At 41.5% G+C, this 20,411-nt stretch overlaps 1 protein-coding gene across 2 annotated transcripts in view; it reads left to right on the top strand.

The window, feature by feature from the left end:
- Positions 1-12,472, top strand: part of gbf1 (golgi brefeldin A resistant guanine nucleotide exchange factor 1) — a gene marked incomplete at its 3' end in the record, with an annotated part of 130,828 nt that extends 118,356 nt beyond the window's left edge. The window contains 5 exon segments of one of the 2 annotated variants that reach the window (XM_034226186.1): positions 599-824; positions 1,514-1,671; positions 2,074-2,305; positions 11,270-11,478; positions 12,322-12,472. In XM_034226186.1, coding sequence (XP_034082077.1) covers positions 599-824; positions 1,514-1,671; positions 2,074-2,305; positions 11,270-11,478; positions 12,322-12,472 — 976 coding nt within the window. 2 annotated transcript variants of the gene reach the window in all.
- Between the last annotated feature and the right edge of the window lie 7,939 nt (positions 12,473-20,411).

Genomic DNA, 20,411 nt, shown 5'->3' with positions numbered 1-20,411 from the left:
CCCCTGATTTAATACTGAGCAATCAGCATTGCATGTCTTGTATGTGTGTTGGTCTGTGTATATGTACAAATACACAGTTTGAACTCTGAATACAGCATTCAATATATTTCAATGACTTGAAGTTCATTTAAAATACTCCATACTATCCTCTAAACATCTTACCTGTTTAAATAGTTTTTTGGATAGATTTCATAATTAAATGTTGACTTATAACATTGGAATAATTCCAATGTTTGTGGCTGTTTAAAATGAATTGAGTAATAAAGAAAACATGTAGAGGAGGACATTTGACTACAAATGTTTGTACAGTTTGTGACCTTTTGACAAAGTGATGTTGGAATCATAACATATCAGTAACATTTGAAATTGAGGCTCTGTATCAGCGTGGTGAGGGATTGTTGTTGCAGCAGCTGTTTTTCAGCCATGATGATCCACTACTTCAGATCAAATATAAGCAGCTACAGTAGGAAGAGAACTTTACTTTTGAAGTGATCCGCAAAGTAGTACTTTAGTCAAAATCATTGAAAATCCTGTATTTGACCTAAAGTAATTATATTGCATATGTTACCCCCTGATGGTCTCTCCATGTGCCCCGCAGGTCCTCCACTCACTGCGCCTCCTGCTGATGATGAAGCCTCACGTCCTGTCCCGGGTCAGCAGGGAGGTGGCCTATGGCCTCCATGAGCTACTGAAGACTAACGCAGCCAACATCCACTGCACCAACGACTGGTTCACACTCTTCTCCCTGCTGGAGTGCATCGGAGCTGGAGTCAAACCTCCTGCCTCCTTCCAGCTCTCCTCCACCCACAGCGACCACGACGCAGGTATATGTCTCTCCACATCTCAACAAAAACATCGAATAAAACGTGTTACACTGATGAACACAATTTTTATTACGCATTCTTTGGCACCATTAATACTTCTTAAACTTAAAGCCAATCATTTTAATAATGTTATTGGACTACAGACATTTCCCTCGGACTGATTGAGTTTACAATAAGCAGCCGTTAATCCCTAAAAGAAGTTCAAAGCACAGTACTAGCATATGTATGCTAAACCTCATTGGTTGGTAAATGGATTAAAAAAACATTGAAAATATGAAATAAGATGATGCAACCCTTAAACGGTTTCTGTATCCTAAGAAGCAGTCATTTCACAAGCTCCATGTGTATAACATGGGTGTAATACAGATGTAATAGTGGTGTAATAACCCTGTAATATGGATGTAACATGGTTGTAATAATGGATTGATATGGTTGTAACAATAGGGATGTATTTATGTGTAATATTAGTGTGATAACAGCCTAATATAAGTGTAATGTAGAAAACAGCATTCAGTTTATTTTCCCAAAAAGTATATTTGATTTCCTATTTAAGGGTTTAAGAGATTGTCCCAACATGTTTTGTTTGTGAACCCATAAAGGCTGTGGATTATCCATTAAACAAAGATACCTTGTTATTTTGTTCACCCAGTGAAATTCAAATACAAATGTATTGTCCTGTGTGTGTGCAGGGGCGCAGTCGGACAGCGAGCTGGCGTCTCATCATGTCAGCGAAGTGGACTCAGAGCGCGGCTACACCTCAGACTCAGGAGTCTACACGGAGCACAGCAAGACCAGGGTGCCTCGCTCTGCCACAGACCTGGATGTAGCAAGCAGCGGCTGGCTCCTGGTACACACACACTCACTCACTCACTCACACACACATACACACACACACGAACAAACTCACTCTCAGACACACACACACACAAACTCACACACATGAGCTCACACACACACACACATGAGCTCACACTCACACACACACATACACTCACACACACACACTCACACACACATACTCACACACACACACACACACACACACACACACACACACACACACACACACGTAACAATGTCACCTTAGAAAAGAAGAAACCAAGATACTTCATATAAAAAATGTAGTTGGAGTAAAGTTTACAAATGCTGTATAAACGTAATACATTAATTAAAAGCATAGACTGTTTCATAAATCAGGTGTCCAGCTACTGCTGTTAATTTATATTTCTGTGGTCTGTATTTGTTTCAGGTTGGGAAAGATGACACTGCAGTGAACTCTAAAGCTCAGCTCAATAACCCCCTGGTCAACCAGTACAGTCTGACTCTGGGTCAGGACCTGGGCCAGCATGACACCAAGTCTCTCATCAAGTGTGTGGAGACGCTGTCCTTCATCGTCCGTGACGCAGCCCATGTCACCCCTGATAACTTTGAGCTGTGTGTCCGCGCTATACGAGTGTTTGTGGAGGCCAGTCTCAACGGAGGTGAGACATTGAACTACATTTGAAATGTCACGGGAGCTAAAAGAAGGCACTCGGATAAAGATATAAAAGTACCCAGACATGATTACAAATAGATAGTAACTGGATAGTGTTACAGCTTGTGAGCAGAAGCTTCAATAGGTCCTCCATGTGAGGCACCATTTTGCTTCACTCATTACAGGGTGATTTAGTACTGCACATCCGTGAAGCTGGGGGATTTGTGAGACAGGCTCATAATGATATTGGTCTAATCCGTCAGCAGAGGCAGAGACTCCATGTCCCCACCTTGTAATGCAGGCTTTCCATTAAGTATGTGAAGTGTCAGAGCAAACAGACAAGGGCTGGGATTCAAATTCATCTTATTGACTGGGTATTAGTTATTTAGAGAAAAGTTAGATAGTCTTTTAGAAAGAATTTTATTTGGCTTATCTGAGTGTTAACCTAAATATCCAGTATATGGCAGGTACTTCTGCACAAATTCACCAGTCTTGCATTTACACACCCCAATAACTTTAAGAGAAAGGATGTTTTATGAATCAAATGTTGTATCAGTGTGTAGAAATCATTTGACTGAAATACAAGTACAAAATCGTACATCCTGTTTACAGCAGCAGCCATGTGTCTTCAGTCTGCCTGTCTTCTCCCCCCCAGCCCCCCCACCTCAGTGTCCTGCCCTACATTCCTCACCCTCTCTCAGCTCTTTAACATCCTTGTCATCTGCCCCTAAAACCTTTTCCTCCCCTGTTTCCATTCATCCCTGCCTGTGCTGTTGTGATCTACAGCAGTGATTGTCAAACTTTTTTCAATAATGTACCCCCTTTGAAAAAAAAAATCAGCCAAGTACCCCCTGATCAGCACAACAACTATTTGTTAGGGAAGAAATGCCTATATAAAGAGGTACAGCACAGTGCTTGTCTGATTTATTAAAACAACAACCTTGTAACTGAGAAACACTTAAATGCTACATTTCAAATGTTTACAATCCATCACTAAATTCATGGAAAACCAATTTTAACATCATGCAATAACACTGAGACGACATTATTGCATTGAACTGATCTTTTTAATAAGTTGTACTTACAATTTAGTGAGAAACATGGGCTTGTGCTTCACTGAGGATCTTTGTCATTCTCAGTGACAGGGAGGCCACTGCAGTTATTATACTTCGCGTTTTGAAATATGTGTAACTCTGTTAATATAAAACCCACACTGCTCAAACTTCCTTACTTTTCCTAAAATTGGTATTTTTTTTTCTTTTTCATTAACATAAAAATAAATCGTACGTACCCCCTGCAGTACTCCAACGTACCCCTAGGGGTCCGCGTACCCCCATTTGAGAACCACTGATCTACAGTATGACAGGGATTAGGCTTGAGAAATGGCTGTGGTGCACTTGAGCTGATGGCCTATTCATTTTCTCCCTCCAGGCCATTAGATACACGCTGTCAACAGAGCTTTACGCAGACAACAAAAGCGATGGGTCGATCAAAGCACTGGGCTGAGGCACGGTGCTAATCTGTATGAGATACTAATAGAAAGTGCAACACCTGCTATTACTCCTTTCCATTGAAGGTGGTTTCAATATAACTGGAAGGTTTGTTTTGGAAATGGCCCATAGCTCTGTGGTTGTTTTGAGGATCACTTTGGGTGTGATGAGGTCATGAAAGAAATTTGTTTGCATGAAAGAGCATTTAAAACTTGGGTGTGTGCAACGGCTGCATTCCAGTAACAATGGCTTGTAGTGAACATATTGAGTTTGATGTTTGTCACCGAGTCTTTGCAGTGTCTTCAGAATCCGATCCACTCTCTGGCCTAATACACCTGTAGTGTGACTATCAATCAATCAATCAATGTTTATTTATATAGCCCAATATCACAAATGTTACATTTGTCTCAGTGGACTTTACAGTTTGTACAAAATATCAGTATGACAATACGACACCCTCTGTCCTTAGACCCTCACATCGTACAAGGAAAAACTTCCGAAGAAAACCCACAGTTTAAAGGGGAACATGGGAGAAACCTCAGGGAGAGCAACAGAGGAGGGATCTCTCTCCCAGGACGGACAGACGTGCAATAGATGCCGTGTGTAAATTGAAAAGATAATACATTTGCAACATAGGTAGTCCAAATGTTTGGAAATGCATGTGTGTATAATAGGAAGATGAATCCACGACGATATCCATCCAGGACCTATGATCCAGGACCACAGCCACGACTCAAGATCCAGGACAGAGGAGCGCAGGATCATCCATGACTCCGGATCCCAGCGTATATAGACACCAAAAAGAAAGACATTTGGGGAAGCTGGGTTAATCGGAACATGAGAGTACACAGGTATAGACAGAGAGAAGGAAGAAGTAAGATGTCCCCCGACAAACTAAGCCTATGTCAGCAAAACTAGGGGCTGAATCTAATCAGCCCTAACTATAAGCTTTATCAAAAAGGAAGGTCTTAAGCGCACTCTTAAAAACGGATTGGGTGTCTGCCGCCCGAACACAAACTGGAAGCTGATTCCACAAATGTGGAGCTTGATAAGAAAAGGCTCTGGCTCCCATTGTACTTTTAGAGACTCTAGGAACAACCAACAACCCTGCATTCTTGGAACGCAATGCCCTAGTAGGACAGTAGGGTATAATGAGTTCTTTAAGGTAAGATGGCGCCTGCCCATTAAGGGCTTTGTAGGCGAGAAGAATAATTTTAAATTCTATCCTGTGTTCTATAGGGAGCCAGTGTAAGGCAGCCAGAACAGGAGTAATGTGGTCCCTTTTCCTAACTCTGGTTAGTACACGAGCTGCAGCATTTTGAATCAGCTGAAGCGACTTGACTGACTTCTTGGTACACCCTGATAATAAAGAGTTACAATAATCCAGCCTTGAAGTAACAAATGCATGGACTAGTTTCTCTGCATCGTTTTGAGGCAAGATATGCCTGATTTTTGCAATGTTACGTAGATGGAAGTAGGCGGTCCTTGAAATTGATTTTATGTGGGCGTTAAAGGATAAATCCTGATCAAATATAACACCAATATTCCTTACAGTCTCACTGGAGGCCAAATTAATGCCATCCATAGTTAATATATCCTTAGATAATTTGTTTCGTAGATTCTTCCGGCCAAGTACAATAACTTCAGTTTTGGTCGTGTTTAACATCAAAAAGTTTAAGGTCATCCACATTTTTAAGTCCTTGAGGCAGTCTTGCATTTTATTTAGATGATTAATTTCATCAGGCTTGATTGATAAATATAGTTGAGTATCATCCGCATAACAATGAAAATGTACAGAATGATTCCTTATAATATTGCCTAACGGAAGCATATATAATGTGAACAAAATAGGTCCGAGCACTGAGCCCTGTGGCACTCCATGGCTAACTTTGGTTTGCGTGGAAGATTCATCATTGACACGTACAAACTGAGAGCGTTCAGATAGATAGGACCTAAACCAGCCTAAAGCAGTTCCCTGTATGCCAACTAAGTGCTCTAGTCTTTGCAATAGGATATCATGGTCGATAGTATCAAATGCAGCACTGAGATCGAGCAAAACAAGAATAGAGACACGTCCCTTGTCAGAGGCTATTAGAATGTCATTTGTGACTTTAACCAGAGCTGTCTCTGTGCTATGATGTGTTCTAAAGCCAGACTGAAAATCTTCAAATAAATCATTGTTTTTTAAGTAATCACACAGCTGTTTTGCGACTGCTTTCTCAAGAATTTTTGAGAGGAACGGAAGATTGGAAATAGGTCTATAATTGGCTAAAACCTCTGGATCGAGGTTGTGCTTTTTAAGAAGCGGTTTTATCACTGCTACTTTGAATGATTGTGGAACATAGCCTGATAATAAAGACATATTCATAATATTTAATAAAGAAGTGCTAATTAATGGAAAAACTTCCTTCAACAGCTTAGTTGGAATTGGGTCTAACATGCACGTTGATGGTTTAGAAGAGAGAATCATTTAATTTAATTGTTCAAGGTTTATGGCTGAAAAGCATTCTAGTTTACTATCTAGTGTAATATTAGAACTTACGTTTCCGGGAGCTGTTGATAACACTATACTGGTCAAAGGCAAGAGGTCATTAATTTGTTTCCAAGAGTAACAATTTTATCATTAAAAAAGCACATAAAATCATTACTACTGAGTGCTATGGGAATAGAAGGCTCAATCGAGCTGTGGCTTTCTGTCAGCCTGGCTACAGTGCTGAAAAGAAATCTTGCATTATTCTTATTCTCATCTATTAATGAAGAGTAGTAGGCTGCTCTCGCTTTACGCAGTGCTTTCTTATATTCATTGAGAGTAATATGCCAAATTAAACGAGATTCTTCAAGTTTAGTGGAACGCCATATCCTTTCAAGTTGTCTCGACTTTTGCTTTATTTTGCGGGTTTCGGCATTATGCCATGGAGCTAATCTATGTTGTTTTATTTTCTTCTTTTTCAAAGGAGCAACAGAGTGTAATTTTATTCGCAGCGCATCTGTAGCACTATCAACAACATGATCAATTTGGGGTGGTGTACATTTTGTATAAGTTTCCTCCCTTACATGCAGACATGCTATCGAGTTAAGTATTGGTGGAATCTCTTCCTTAAATTTGGCTATAGCACTAACAGATAGGTTTCTGCTGCAGGAGCTTTTGACTAATGCTTTGTAGTCTCGTAACAGTACTTCAAAAGTTACTAAGAAATGGTCGGATAAAGCAGGATTATGCGGTTCGACTAATAGTTGCTCAATTTCAATACCATAAGTCAGAACAAGGTCGAGAATGTGATTATAGCAGTGGGTTGGTTTATTTACACTCTGACAAAAACCAACAGAATCTAATATAGAGTTAAATGCAACAGTAAGGCTATTTTTATCATCGTCAACATGAATATTAAAGTCACCTAAGATAATTACTTTATCTGTTTTAAGTACCAAAGTTGTAACAAATAAGATTGGCTGCAAAGTTTTCCAGGTCGGATGCGTAAGACTAAAAACGAGACTTTCAAAGGAGGTATAATTTAATTTTGGTTTAGTATTGATAAGTAAACTTGAGTCAAAGATTGCTGCAACTCCACCTCCTCGGCCCGTGCCTCGGGCAATATGAGTATTGATATGGCTGGGTGGAGTGGCCTCATTTATGCTGACATATTCTTCATGTCTCAACCAAGTTTCAGTGAGACAGCATATATCAATATTATAATCTGATATTAAATAATTTACCAATATTGCTTTAGATGCTAGAGATCTTATGTTTAAGAGACCACATTTAATATTCCTGTTTTGTTGCACTGTAGTAGTTGTTACATTTACTTTTATTAGGTTATTATGTATGTATGTACACACACCTCTATTAGGTTTTACCTTAAATTGTCCTTGGGCAGACACACACACCGCTAATATTGGGTATTTTATTGGGTTCGGGATTCCTATGGATGACTGCCTAGGAGAGAGCGCAGAGAAGCGTGTAAGACTGCGACTCCGCCTCCTGGTCTCAACTCCAGTTTGTCATGGATTAAGTCCACAAAGCCCTGAAATGTTTGCCGAAATGAGATTTGCACCTTCCAAAGTAGGATGAATGCCGTCTCTCTTAATCAGACCAGGTTTTCCCCAGAAGGCTGTCCAATTATTTACGAAGCCCACATTGTTTGCTGGGCACCACCAAGACAACCAGCGCTGAAATGATGACATGCAGCTATACATGTCATCATTGATCAGATTGGGGAGGGGACCAGAGAAGATTACGGTGTCCGACATTGTTTTAGCATAACTACACACCGACTCCACATTAAGTTTGGTGCATTCTGATTGGCGTATACGAACATCATTACCACCGACGTGAATAACAATCCTACTGTATTTACGTTTATTTTTAGCCAGCAGTTTAAGATGCGCCTCAACGTCGCCCGCTCTGGCCCCCGGAATGCATGTGACTGTGGAGGCTTCGGTCTCTAATTTCACGTGTCTCATAATAGAGCTACCAATAACCAGAGTTGGCTTCTCAGCGGGTGTCTCGCTGAGTGGGGAATATCTGTTAGATACGTGAACGGGTTGGTGGGGACCTGCGGGTTTCGCGTTATGCCCCTTCTGAACAGTCACCCAGTCTCCCTGCTGCTCGGGAGTTGCCGGGGGACGGCTAATAGGAGCTACCTTTTGCTGGTCCGCACTGGCTAACATGGGCTTTACTGTAGCTGAGTTACTTTCTAAGATGCGGAACCGGGCTTCTATGGCTATGATTCCCGCCTCCAACCTAACAACTATACTACATTTAACACATGTACCGGTACCAGTAAAGGAGGCAGGGAAATAACCAAACATGAGACAGTTAGAGCAGGAAATAGCACCCGAGGGTGGGGAAAGAGCCATGGCTAGCTATCAAGCTAAAGTAGCTACCGTTAGCAAACCCGAAAAGAGTGTAGGCAACTGTGGAGTTACAGTCGCTAAGAGAAGGAGAGTTGTGAGTGCTTAAGCAATAGTAACGTGTGATTACAACGTCAGGCAGTTGCCGTGATCAAGAGTTTTAAAACGATCGATTAAGTTAAGATAATAAGCTATCAGCAACAGAACAGGCACACGGGATACCCGGAGATGACAACAACCGGAAGTTACAACATGCTTACCGTAATAGTGGTCCGTGTAGAAAACAGATGTAACGCAGTACACCTATAGGTCTGCTTCACACAGCAGCACCGTAGGCAGGCCCATCATGGTTTTTTTTCCATTAGCTCAATCAATCAATCAATCATTGTTTTTATATAGCCCAATATCACACATTTTACACTGAACAAAAATATAAATGCAACACTTTTGTTTTTGCTCCCATTTTTCATGAGATGAACTCAAAGATCTAAAACATTTTCTATATACACAAAATAATATTGTTCACAAATCTGAACAAATCTGTGATAGTGAGCACTTCTCCTTTGCCGAGATAATCCATCCCACCTCACAGGTGTGGCATATCAAGATGCTGATTAGACAGCATGATTATTGCACAGGTCTGCCTTAGGCTGGCCACAATAAAAGGCCACTCTAAAAATGTTCAGTTTTATCACACAGCACAATGCCAAAGATGTCGCAAGTTTTGAGGGAGCGTGCAATTGGCATGCTGATAGCAGGAATGTCCACCAGAGCTGTTGCCCGTGAATTGAATGTTCATTTCTCTACAATAAGCCGTCTCCAAAGGCGTTTTAGAGAATTTGGCAGTCCATCCAAACGGCCTCACAACCGCAGACCACGTGTAACCACACCAGCCCAGGACCTCCACATCCAGCATGTTCACCTCCAAGATCGTCTGAGACCAGCCACTCGGACAGCTGCTGCAACAATCGGTTTGCATAACCAAAGAATTTCTGCACAAACTGTCAGAAACCGTCTCAGGGAAGCTCATCTGCATGCTCGTCGTCCTCATCGGGGTCTCGACCTGACTCCGGTTCGTCGTCGTAACCGACTTGAGTGGGCAAATGCTCACATTCGATGGCGTCTGGCACGTTGGAGAGGTGTTCTCTTCACGGATGAATCCCGGTTTTCACTGTTCAGGGCAGATGGCAGACAGCGTGTGTGGCGTTGTGTGGGTGAGCGGTTTTCTGATGTCAATGTTGTGAATCGAGTGGCCCATGGTGGTGGTGGGGTTATGGTATGGGCAGGCGTATGTTATGGACGACGAACACAGATGCATTGTATTGATGGCATTGTGAATGCACAGAGATACCGTGACGAGATCCTGAGGCCCATTGTTGTGCCATTCATCCACGACCATCACCTCATGTTGCAGCATGATAATGCACGGCCCCATGTTGCAAGGATCTGTACACAATTCCTGGAGGCTGAAAACATCCCAGTTCTTGCATGGCCAGCATACTCACCGGACATGTCACCCATTGAGCATGTTTGGGATGCTCTGGATCGGCGTATACGACAGCGTGTTCCAGTTCCTGCCAATATCCAGCAACTTGGCACAGCCATTGAAGAGGAGTGGACCAACATTCCACAGGCCACAATCAACAACCTGATCAACTCTATGCCAAGGAGATGTGTTGCACTGCGTGAGGCAAATGGTGGTCACACCAGATACTGACTGGTTTTCGGACCCCCCCAATAAAGCAAAACTGCACGTTTCAGAGTGGCCTTTTATTGTGGCCAGCCTAAGGCACACCTGTGCAATAATCATGCTGTCTAATCAGCATCTTGATATGCCACACCTGTGAGGTGGGATGGATTATCTCGGCAAAGGAGAAGTGCTCACTATCACAGATTTTTTTCAGATTTGTGAACAATATTTGAGAGAAATGGTTATTTTGTGTATATAGAAAATGTTTTAGATCTTTGAGTTCATCTCATGAAAAATGGGAGCAAAAACAAAAGTGTTGCATTTATATTTTTGTTCAGTGTCCATTTGTCTCAGTGGACTTTACCACTTGTACAGAATATGAATACGACACCCTCTGTCCTTGGACCCTCACATCGGACAAGGAAGAACTTCCAAAGAAACCCCACAGTTAATGGGAAATGGAAGAAACCTCAAGGAGAGCAACAGAGGAGCAATAGATTGTGTGTGTTAATTAAAAAGATAATACATTTAAGACATAGGTACATTAGTGCAGATGCTGGAGAATGCATGTGTCTATACATTTTCAAGGTGTTCTCCAAACTTTGATGGGATGAGTGTGACCTTCACTCAAAAAATAACTTAGCTGCCATCACAGAAATGCATTAAAGCTTCTGCAGGTCTATTGGAGTGTGTTTCCTCTTTGCTCAGCATACCTCAACTCACCTGAACATCTTTGGGAAGACTTGAAATCAGAAGAGATGAGTCAGGCGCTTTTGGAATGCTAGAAAAACGTAGAGGTCGGTACCATAGTTATAGCCATCAAACGGCATTCAAGGGTCAGATCCAACCCCCCCCAAGGAAAAGAATCACCTCCTCTGCCTCTAGTTTTATATCCTAAATACTAAAGATCTGTATCTCATTTGATTATTTGCTCCCTTAGGTTACCGCAACCACGACAAGAAGAAGAGCCACAAGTACGACTCGTCCAAATCCCGGATGAGGAAGAAGGCAGGGGGGAGAGACAAGGAGGGGGGAGGAGGCACGAGGCGAGGGGGCAGCCGGGTGTCCAGCCAGCGTCCATCACGTTCCCATAGCGACGAGGAGGAGGACGAGGGAGTGCCGGCCAGCTACCACACGGTGTCATTACAGGTTAGTCAGGATGTAAGTACCACAGCAGTCTCTACCTTTCAGCCTCTCATGATGGAGGCCCAGCTTCTTGTTTCGGGGGGGGGGGGGGGTTTAGCTTCATTAAGCAGATCTAAAATGATTGATTAAAAGCAGCTCTCTGCTCAGTGGCTTGGTAAACAGAGCTTTTGGTGAATATGGTCGTAGCATCAAGAGGTTTTTGGGAAATCAAAAAGATTTGGCTCACAAATGGTCCTCTACGGCAGGTGTACATGTCTATAATGAAATAATTGAAAATGTTGCATATTTAATCTTTCATTAGAGCTGTCAAAATAGCTTATACAACCATGTCATTATTTGAACGGAGCAATGCACCTGCCTGACAGTATCCCTGTCGTTTCTGGTGTGGTGTTGGGTTGTGTGTGAATGTAAGGCTGGACGATAATACCAGTCAAGAGTATTGTTATCATGTTGCCATTATAATTATTTTCAGACAGTTATTAGTTATAAGGTAATTCATAATTCTGAAAACAGTTTAGAACTGATACGTAACTCTGTATATCTTTACTTTGATACATGCAGTCTTTAATTGATTAGTAGCTAATACATAAAAGGAGTAAAAGGTCAACTGATTGTAAGAAAACACATATAATATGTTCAATGACACAGATGTTTGAAGGGCTTCATAAATCATTGGTGACTGACCCCATGCATGTTTGTGGTAGTAAATGATTAAACCTGAGACTCCATATACAGTACACCTAGTCTTCATGTGTCTCTATACATTTAGACCTAAACTGTAGATCTCTAAAGCCAAACGTGGAGTTATTGTAAACATTGGTGTGTGTGTGTGTATGTTTGGTTCAGCTTCTGGATCTGATGCACACACTGCACACCCGGGCTGCCAGCATCTACAGCTCCTGGGCGGAGGAGCAACGCCACCTGGAGGCGGCCGGCCGAAGGATCGAGGCGGACTCTCAGACTCTGTGGAGCAGCTGCTGGTGCCCGCTGCTGCAAGGTATGCTAACAGGCTACACGCTAACACAGGCTACACGCTAACTGCTTTGGAGCTCCTGGTAATAATACCTCACTGGAGCTGTTAGTGCTCATTTGTTTCAGACTAACAAATATTGCCAGTCTTACAAGGTTTACTGTTTAAGCGTATTTCCTGTTGGGTTGCAGTGATATACTGGTTTAGGGTAAAACCATAGTTTAACTAATTGAAGATTAGCAAACCATGCCCATTTGATTATGTGTTAGATGTACACTGATTGTATATAATAAATAAAGGTTGAATATTAGGTGTGAAAAGGCCAAGATTAGATATGAGACAATTATGAGTATAAAAAACAATATAATAATTAATTTGGCTGATATTTATTTCTTAGCGTTAAGACAACATATTCAACAATTTTTAAAGTAGGTTATTCAAATTGTTTTTGAAGAAGTGTGACTTATATATCTACTATGAAAGAAAATTAATAATAAAAATGGAACTTCTCCGTTCCCTGTGGTTGGTACACTATGTAGTTACTTCTTACTTAACTTAAAGGTGGGGTAGGTCATTTTGGGGTAGGTAGGTAAACCAGCTCGAATGCGCTAGAATTTAAAAATACACAGCTGGAAAAAATCTGCAACTTCCTTACAGAGCCCCTCCTCCAACACACACGAACACGCACATGACCAATGAGGGCACGAGATAAGTTTCAGGGTTCGTACGGGTGGTGGAAATCCTTGAAAATGCTTGAAATTGTACGAGGTGTTTTCAAGGTTTGAAAAGAGCTTGAATTTTGGGAATGGTGCTTGAATTTGGGATAAAGTGCTTGGAATTGTAAATGCTTTACTTCGCTTTTTAGATTAAAAGAAAATAAAGAAGTCTGAGCGAGCTTAATTGCTTCGCTTTTACATAAAACAGCTCTGCTCCGGCCTTCCCGCGCTATGCGCGTGACCTGCAAGTGTTTTTGTTACGTGCGACCTGGGCATTCTGATGAGTGATAGATGACAGTATGCCAGGAGGTTGCCGTTTCAACGAGCGTTGGCTAGTAGCAGAAGCCAAATACAAGCCATGGCTAAGACGAGGGTCAAGCCCACAGTAGCCTCCTGCAAAGTTTGCAAAAAATAACGATGGGAGTCTGCGCTGACGAGCCACATGAAAGGTACGCCGTAGTAGAGCATTTTAGATTAGGCTAACGTTGCATGTTACGTTTGTTTAAGCTAACGTTAGCGAGCTGAATAGCGAACTCGATGAGGGATAATAATAATTGCAGGGGACAATCATTTCAGAGGAGCGTACCTACAGTGGGGCAAAAAAGTATTTAGTCAGCCACCAATTGTGCAAGTTCTCCCACTTAAAAATATGAGAGGCCAGTAATTTTCATCCTAGGTATACCTCAACTATGAGAGACAAAATGAGAAAAAAAATCCAGAAAATCACATTGTCTGATTTTTAAAGAATTGATTTGCAAATTATGGTGGAAAATAAGTATTTGGTCAATAACAAAAGTTCATCTCAATACTTTGTTATATACCCTTTGTTGGCAATGACAGAGGTCAAACGTTTTCTGTAAGTCTTCACAAGGTTTTCACACACTGTTGCTGGTATTTTGGCCCATTCCTCAATGCAGATCTCCTCTAGAACAGTGATGTTTTGGGGCTGTCGCTGGGCAACACAGACTTTCAACTCCCTCCAAAGATTTTCTATGGGGTTGAGATCTGGAGACTGGCTAGGCCACTCCAGGACCTTGAAATGCTTCTTACGAAGCCACTTCTTCGTTGCCCGGGTGGTGTGTTTGGGATCATTGTCATGCTGAAAGTCCCAGCCACGTTTCATCTTCAATGCCCTTGCTGATGGAAGGAGGTTGTCACTCAAAATCTCAAGATACATGGCCCCATTCATTCTTTCCTTTACACGGATCAGTCGTCCTGGTCCCTTTGCAGAAAAACAGCCCCAAAGCATGATGTTTCCACCTCCATGTTTCACAGTAGGTATGGTGTTCTTTGGATGCAACTCAGCATTCTTTCTCCTCCAAACACATCTAGTTGAGTTTTTACCAAAAACTTCTATTTTGGTTTCATCTGACCATATGACATTCTCCCAATCCTCTTCTGGATCATCTAAATGCTCTCTAGCAAACTTCAGACGGGCCTGGACATGTATTGGCTTAAGCAGGGGGACACGTCTGGCACTGCAGGATTTGAGTCCCTGGCGGCGTAGTGTGTTACTGATGGTAGCCTTTGTTACTTTGGTCCCAGCTCTCTGCAGGTCATTGACTAGGTCCCCCCGTGTGGTTCTGGGATTTTTGCTCACCGTTCTTGTGATCATTTTGACCCCACGGGGTGAGATCTTGCGTGGAGCCCCAGATCGAGGGAGATTATCAGTGGTCTTGTATGTCTTCCATTTTCTAATAATTGCTCCCACAGTTGATTTCTTCACACCAAGCTGCTTACCTATTGCAGATTCAGTCTTCCCAGCCTGGTGCAGGTCTACAATTTTGTTTCTGGTGTCCTTTGACAGCTCTTTGGTCTTGGCCATAGTGGAGTTTGGAGTGTGACTGTTTGAGGTTGTGGACAGGTGTCTTTTATACTGATAACGAGTTCAAACAGGTGCCATTAATACAGTTAACAAGTGGAGGACAGAGGAGACTCTTAAAGAAGAAGTTACAGGTCTGTGAGAGCCAGAAATCTTGTTTGTTTGTAGGTGACCAAATACTTATTTTACCGAGGAATTTACCAATTAATTCATTAAAAATCCTACAATGTGATTTCCTGGATTCTTTCCCCCCATTCTGTCTCTCATAGTTGAAGTGTACCTAGGATGAAAATTACAGGCCTCTCTCATCTTTTTAAGTGGGAGAACTTGCACAATTGGTGGCTGAATAAACTGTTTTGCCCCACTGTATGTTAATATGTGCGTTACAGTCGCCATCCTGTGGTGTTCAGAGGATGAAGCACTCACTGTTGTAATTCAACCCAGTCTCACGGCATTTCGTGTTATAGTCACAAAATATAATCTATTGATTCGACACAGAGCGTTTTTGAAAGTAATGTATTTCTACTGGCAGTATGTTTCGTGCCTAAACCAAATGTGATTTGCTCTATCGAAATCAGCCACATTGACCCGAAGACACATTTTCGTTTGTATTACTGGTCTGGGGGAAGCTCGCGAGTGCGTGTTTGTGTACCGGGGAAACACTCACAAGAAACACCGGCTGTTGTTATGCCTGCTATAACGTTAAATGACTCCGTTCTCTGCTTGTAATTATGCCGTACAAGCTTCAAAGTTGTATTTATCATCTGAATTTGCTGAAACAAGTTTAATATTCTGAAAGCCAAGACTTTGTTTATTTGAAAACAAACTGTCTCGAACCCTGTCGTGTTATCTATGATTACTATACGGCGTATGCCTTTACTTCATCATTTCAGCGGAGGGAGGGGGAGCGGCGCTACGGAAGAGAAGGGTGCGAATTGAGAGATGCCTCTTCTTCCCTTTACAAGCTTCAAAAATGTTTTATCATGAGATTTTGGCAATAACAGTTTCATGTTCTGAAAGTCAAGACTTTGTTTATTTAAAATCAAACAAAACACCCGAATCCTGAAAAACTAGTTTTTTTTACACAAATCCACGTTTATTTTGTAAATGAGCCGTTGCGACTTTTGACTGATTTCGATAGAGATAACAAATTAGAAGGAACAAAATATATACAGATTTCAGTATTCTGAGGCTCTGAGCCCCATTTATTTTCCCCACAGGCGGCAAAAAAAGCCCGACATTATACGATATAAAATTATAAAACAATAATGGTGGCTTGATATTGAGTAAGAACATGTTTTTATGAACCACACAGTTTCGGGTCTTCCAAGACCCGACCGGACAAAAAGACGCAGGCACGAAACATACTATTTGGTTGCGTAATTAGACCATAGCTTGTTAGTATGTTGTTAGTTATAAATTATAAACTGAGGATTTGACCGCGTCGCTATGGTTGATACTTTTAGAAACAGGCTTTAATATAAAATCTTGAAGTATTATACAAGTAAAACTACATTTAGCTTTAATCCCATCATGTAATTGTAGAATGAACACAGTCTTCCTTGGAAGATGTATAAGTCAGGTTCTTGAGTAGTCAAAATTACCTACAAATCATTGTACACATTAGTAAATATTATTTTCCACTTGTTACCATTGTGAGTCTATTTTTATGCAGCTCTGCGTGATTTTGTGGCTACAATTCAGGCTAATACACTACCAGAGTAGGGATCGACTAATATTGCTTTTTCAAGGCCGATACCGATACTGATTATTAGTAATCAAGGAGACCGATAACCGATATTTGGAACCGATATACATTTGTAGTAAAATCAGAAAATCTTGGTGTCAAAATGTAGAATAACACAAACTCCAACACAACTCAACACAACTTCTTTGAAATGCATGTAAGCATATATTATGTTTAATGAACTTTTAAACATCTTACAACTGGTTTCCTCTCGGTGCCCTTTTCTTTAGTGCAGCCATCTGCAATGAGTTAGAGAGAGAGACAAGAAGTGGGGCTGCAGGCTGACATGCCTAACTAACAATGATGCTTAATTGATTATATCAAAATAGTAACTAGTAGCCTCACTTCTAATATTTTGCTAAACATTTGCTCGATACATGTTGGCTAGCTAATGAGCTTCACATATCATATAGCATATAGCGAGACGCTGCACGCACCCCCAACTCTGACTGACTTCCCGCGTCCCTGTGTAACTGGGAAACTGATAGAATTTGATCATAAGATCGTGGTGTTTTTGCAACATCAGCATAGGGGATTGGGATGTTTATTGAACTTCGGCTTTCAACTGACTTACCTTCGAAACACATGTATGGCTCTGCCGCTCAGCGCTGCTGCTTGCCTCTGTCTGTGTCTGCGTTCTTCGCACCTGCCTGTAATCTGAGAAGGTCCCGCCTCTCTGGCTGACTCCCGTCCGGAAAATCTTCAGTGTTGATTGACACTTCAGTAATAGCCTATCAGATGGGCGGGACATTGCTCGTGTACTGGTGACTGCAGCCTAGTGATGGGCATTTAGATTCCCTTCGGAGACACGAATCTTTTGATTCAGTTCACTTTAAAGATTCGTTCACTGATTCGTTCACCGGTTCGCGAACAACTTCTGGTGATTTGCACGTTCGCTAACGATTCGTCTTTGTACTTAATTCGTTCAGTGAGTCTTCACTACTGCCGAAGTCCGTACAAGAAGTTTGCTGGCGTAAAATGTATGATATTAAAACACATTTTACACCTCACCTTGTTGCCCCATAATAATTATGCTCTGGGAATAGGCTACATATTATTTAAGAAATATAATTGGCCATTGTTAAATCTCATAAATGTGTGCCTGACTATACGATGTATTAGAGCAGGCTAGCACGTTATACTTTCAAACCCATGCACGTACTATGTGGCCTAACTTAAATCCCAAAGCATTAAACTCCATTTGGCCGAGTTCAAAGTGAATAAAAAAATATATCCTCACATCAGTGACGATTTATTCATATTCTATGTACCCATCTATGTTTACCTTTAGCTAGCAGCTAAGCTAGCTGGACGCTACGGAGCCCAGCTATCCGCCACGGAGCCCAGCTATCCGCCCTCTGAAGCTTTTAGGGCCGTCAGGGGGAGGAGAATGTCCCGCTAACGGTGTGTGTGTGTGTGTGTGTGTGTGTGTGTGTGTGTGTGTGTGTGTGTGTGTGTGTGTGTGTGTGTGTGTGTGTGTGTGTGTGTGTGTGTGTGTGTGTGTGTGTGTGTGTGTGTGTGTGTGTGTGTGTGTGTGTGTGTGTGTGTGTGTGTGTGTGTGTGTGTGTGTGTGTGTGTGTGTGTGTGTGTGTGTGTGTGTGTGTGTGTGTGTGTGTGTGTGTGTGTGTGTGTGTGTGTGTGTGTGTGTGTGTGTGTGTGTGTGTGTGTGTGTCACATTAGCGGGACGCTATGGAGCTCAGGTATCCGCCCTCTGAAGCTTTTAGGGCCGACAGGGGGAGGAGAATACAACGCTGTGTGTATTTATCGCTAAGCTAGCGGCTAAGCTAACTGGACGGTACGGTTCAGGTATCCGACCTCTGAGGCATTTATGGTGGACAGGTTGAGGAGGATGTCCCGCTCCTGTGTGTGTGTAACGGAGCTCAGATGAGAGGGCTCTGATTACAGTTTTAATCCTCTGTCAAACTGCATGTTTTCTGCTATATTTGATGAGAGATAAAATGATTTTCTGCCACAGGAGTTTGACAGAGAATAACTGAAAGTACACAGTAAAATAACTTCATAGTAACCTACTTGTGGTAGAAGTCCAACTAGTACTGAGTCCAACAGTAAAGTACTTAATTGTATTTGTGGTAGTTGTCTTACTGAGTCCAACTCTGTGTAGATGGAACATCCAGTATTTCGGAGGGGCCCTAACGGGACCCTCCTCTTGAAAGTTCTGAACTGTTTCCGCCAGTTCTTTAAGTTCGTCGTTCGCGAACAGCTTCTCTTTAGCTTTTGGCGGAAGGCGGCGACTCAAACAAACAAATAGTTTTGTGGGAGGAAGCAGTTAATCTCGTTCACTTCAAAGATTCGTTCAAAAAGAACGAATCGTTCGCGGACGACCCATCACTACTGCAGCCAGAGAAACGGCCGCATCAGAGCCAAAGTTTTAACGGCAATTTGATTAAAAAAAAGGCCGATACCGATAATCGGTCAAATGCGGAATATCGGCCCGCCGATTATCGGGGCCAGATCTTATACTTGAGTAAAAGTAGAAGTACTCAGATCTTGTAGTGAAAGTAGAAGTACTCAGATCTTGTAGTGAAAGTAGAAGTACTCGGATCTTGTAGTGAAAGTAGAAGTACTCAGATCTTGTACTTGAGTAGAAGTACTCAGATCTTGTACTTGAGTAAAAGTAGAAGTACTCAGATCTTGTAGTAAAAGTAGAAGTACTCAGATGTTGTACTTGAGTAGAAGTACTCAGATCTTGTACTTGAGTAAAAGTAGTAGTACTCAGATCTGGTACTTGAGTAAAAGTAGAAGTACCAGAATGTAGGAATACTCTGTTACAGTAAAAGTCCTGCATTCAAAATGTTCCTCAAGTAAAAGTACAAAAGTGTTATCATCACAATATAGTGAAAGTAGCGACAGTAAAAGTAGTCGTTGTGCAGATTGGTCCATTTCAGAATAATATATAAGATATGTTTTATAATGAAAGTGTTCTCAAAGCTGGTGAAGGTGCAGCTAGTTTGAATGACTTTGTATACTGCAGGGTAGCTGGTGGATTTACTCCAGGTGGAACTAAAGTCTGATTCAACACTTGATTAGATTTCACATCATTCATCCACATCTGTGAAGTAACTAAAGGTATTAAATACATGTAGTGAAGGAAAAGTACACCATGTACCTCTGACTTATGTTTACTGACAACCTAAAAGTACTTCAAAAATAGTAATCAATAATGTATTGAAAGGTTATTTGGCTGATTGTTGTATATTGGCTCAGCCAGGTTATATGGGAGGCCTAGTCTACGTACAGATCACTCATTTTGAAATATTAAACTTAGTTTTATTTTCTTTAATTTTTCATCCTCATGTAGAATGCTATTATGAAACACACATTTGGTTGTTTATAGCATAAAGAACATCTGATTTAATGTGAGGGAGGGAAATAATCATTTGAGTATGTGTATATAAATATGTAATTTACAACAGCTGTAAGATGCTTGAAAAGCTGGAAAATGCACCTTGAAAATGCTTGAAAAGTGCTTGAATTTGACTTTGGAAAAGGTGTAAGAACCCTGAAGTTTGTGCACAGATGGAAGGCTGACAGGCAGGCCATGCTTTTTACAGGGCTACGGCTTCCACAGATGAAATGTTTGAATGCATTTAATATATTCATTGCTATCGGGATGTTAAGAGCATTCCATGGAATATAACAAAAAGTGTTTCTGAAGTGAAT

The sequence above is a fragment of the Gymnodraco acuticeps genome, unplaced genomic scaffold (genome assembly GCF_902827175.1).
Source record: "Gymnodraco acuticeps unplaced genomic scaffold, fGymAcu1.1, whole genome shotgun sequence".
Classification (NCBI taxonomy): Eukaryota; Metazoa; Chordata; class Actinopteri; order Perciformes; family Bathydraconidae; genus Gymnodraco; species Gymnodraco acuticeps.
Note: the sequence above shows the minus strand (reverse complement) of the source record. Positions and strands in the feature narration are given on the sequence as shown.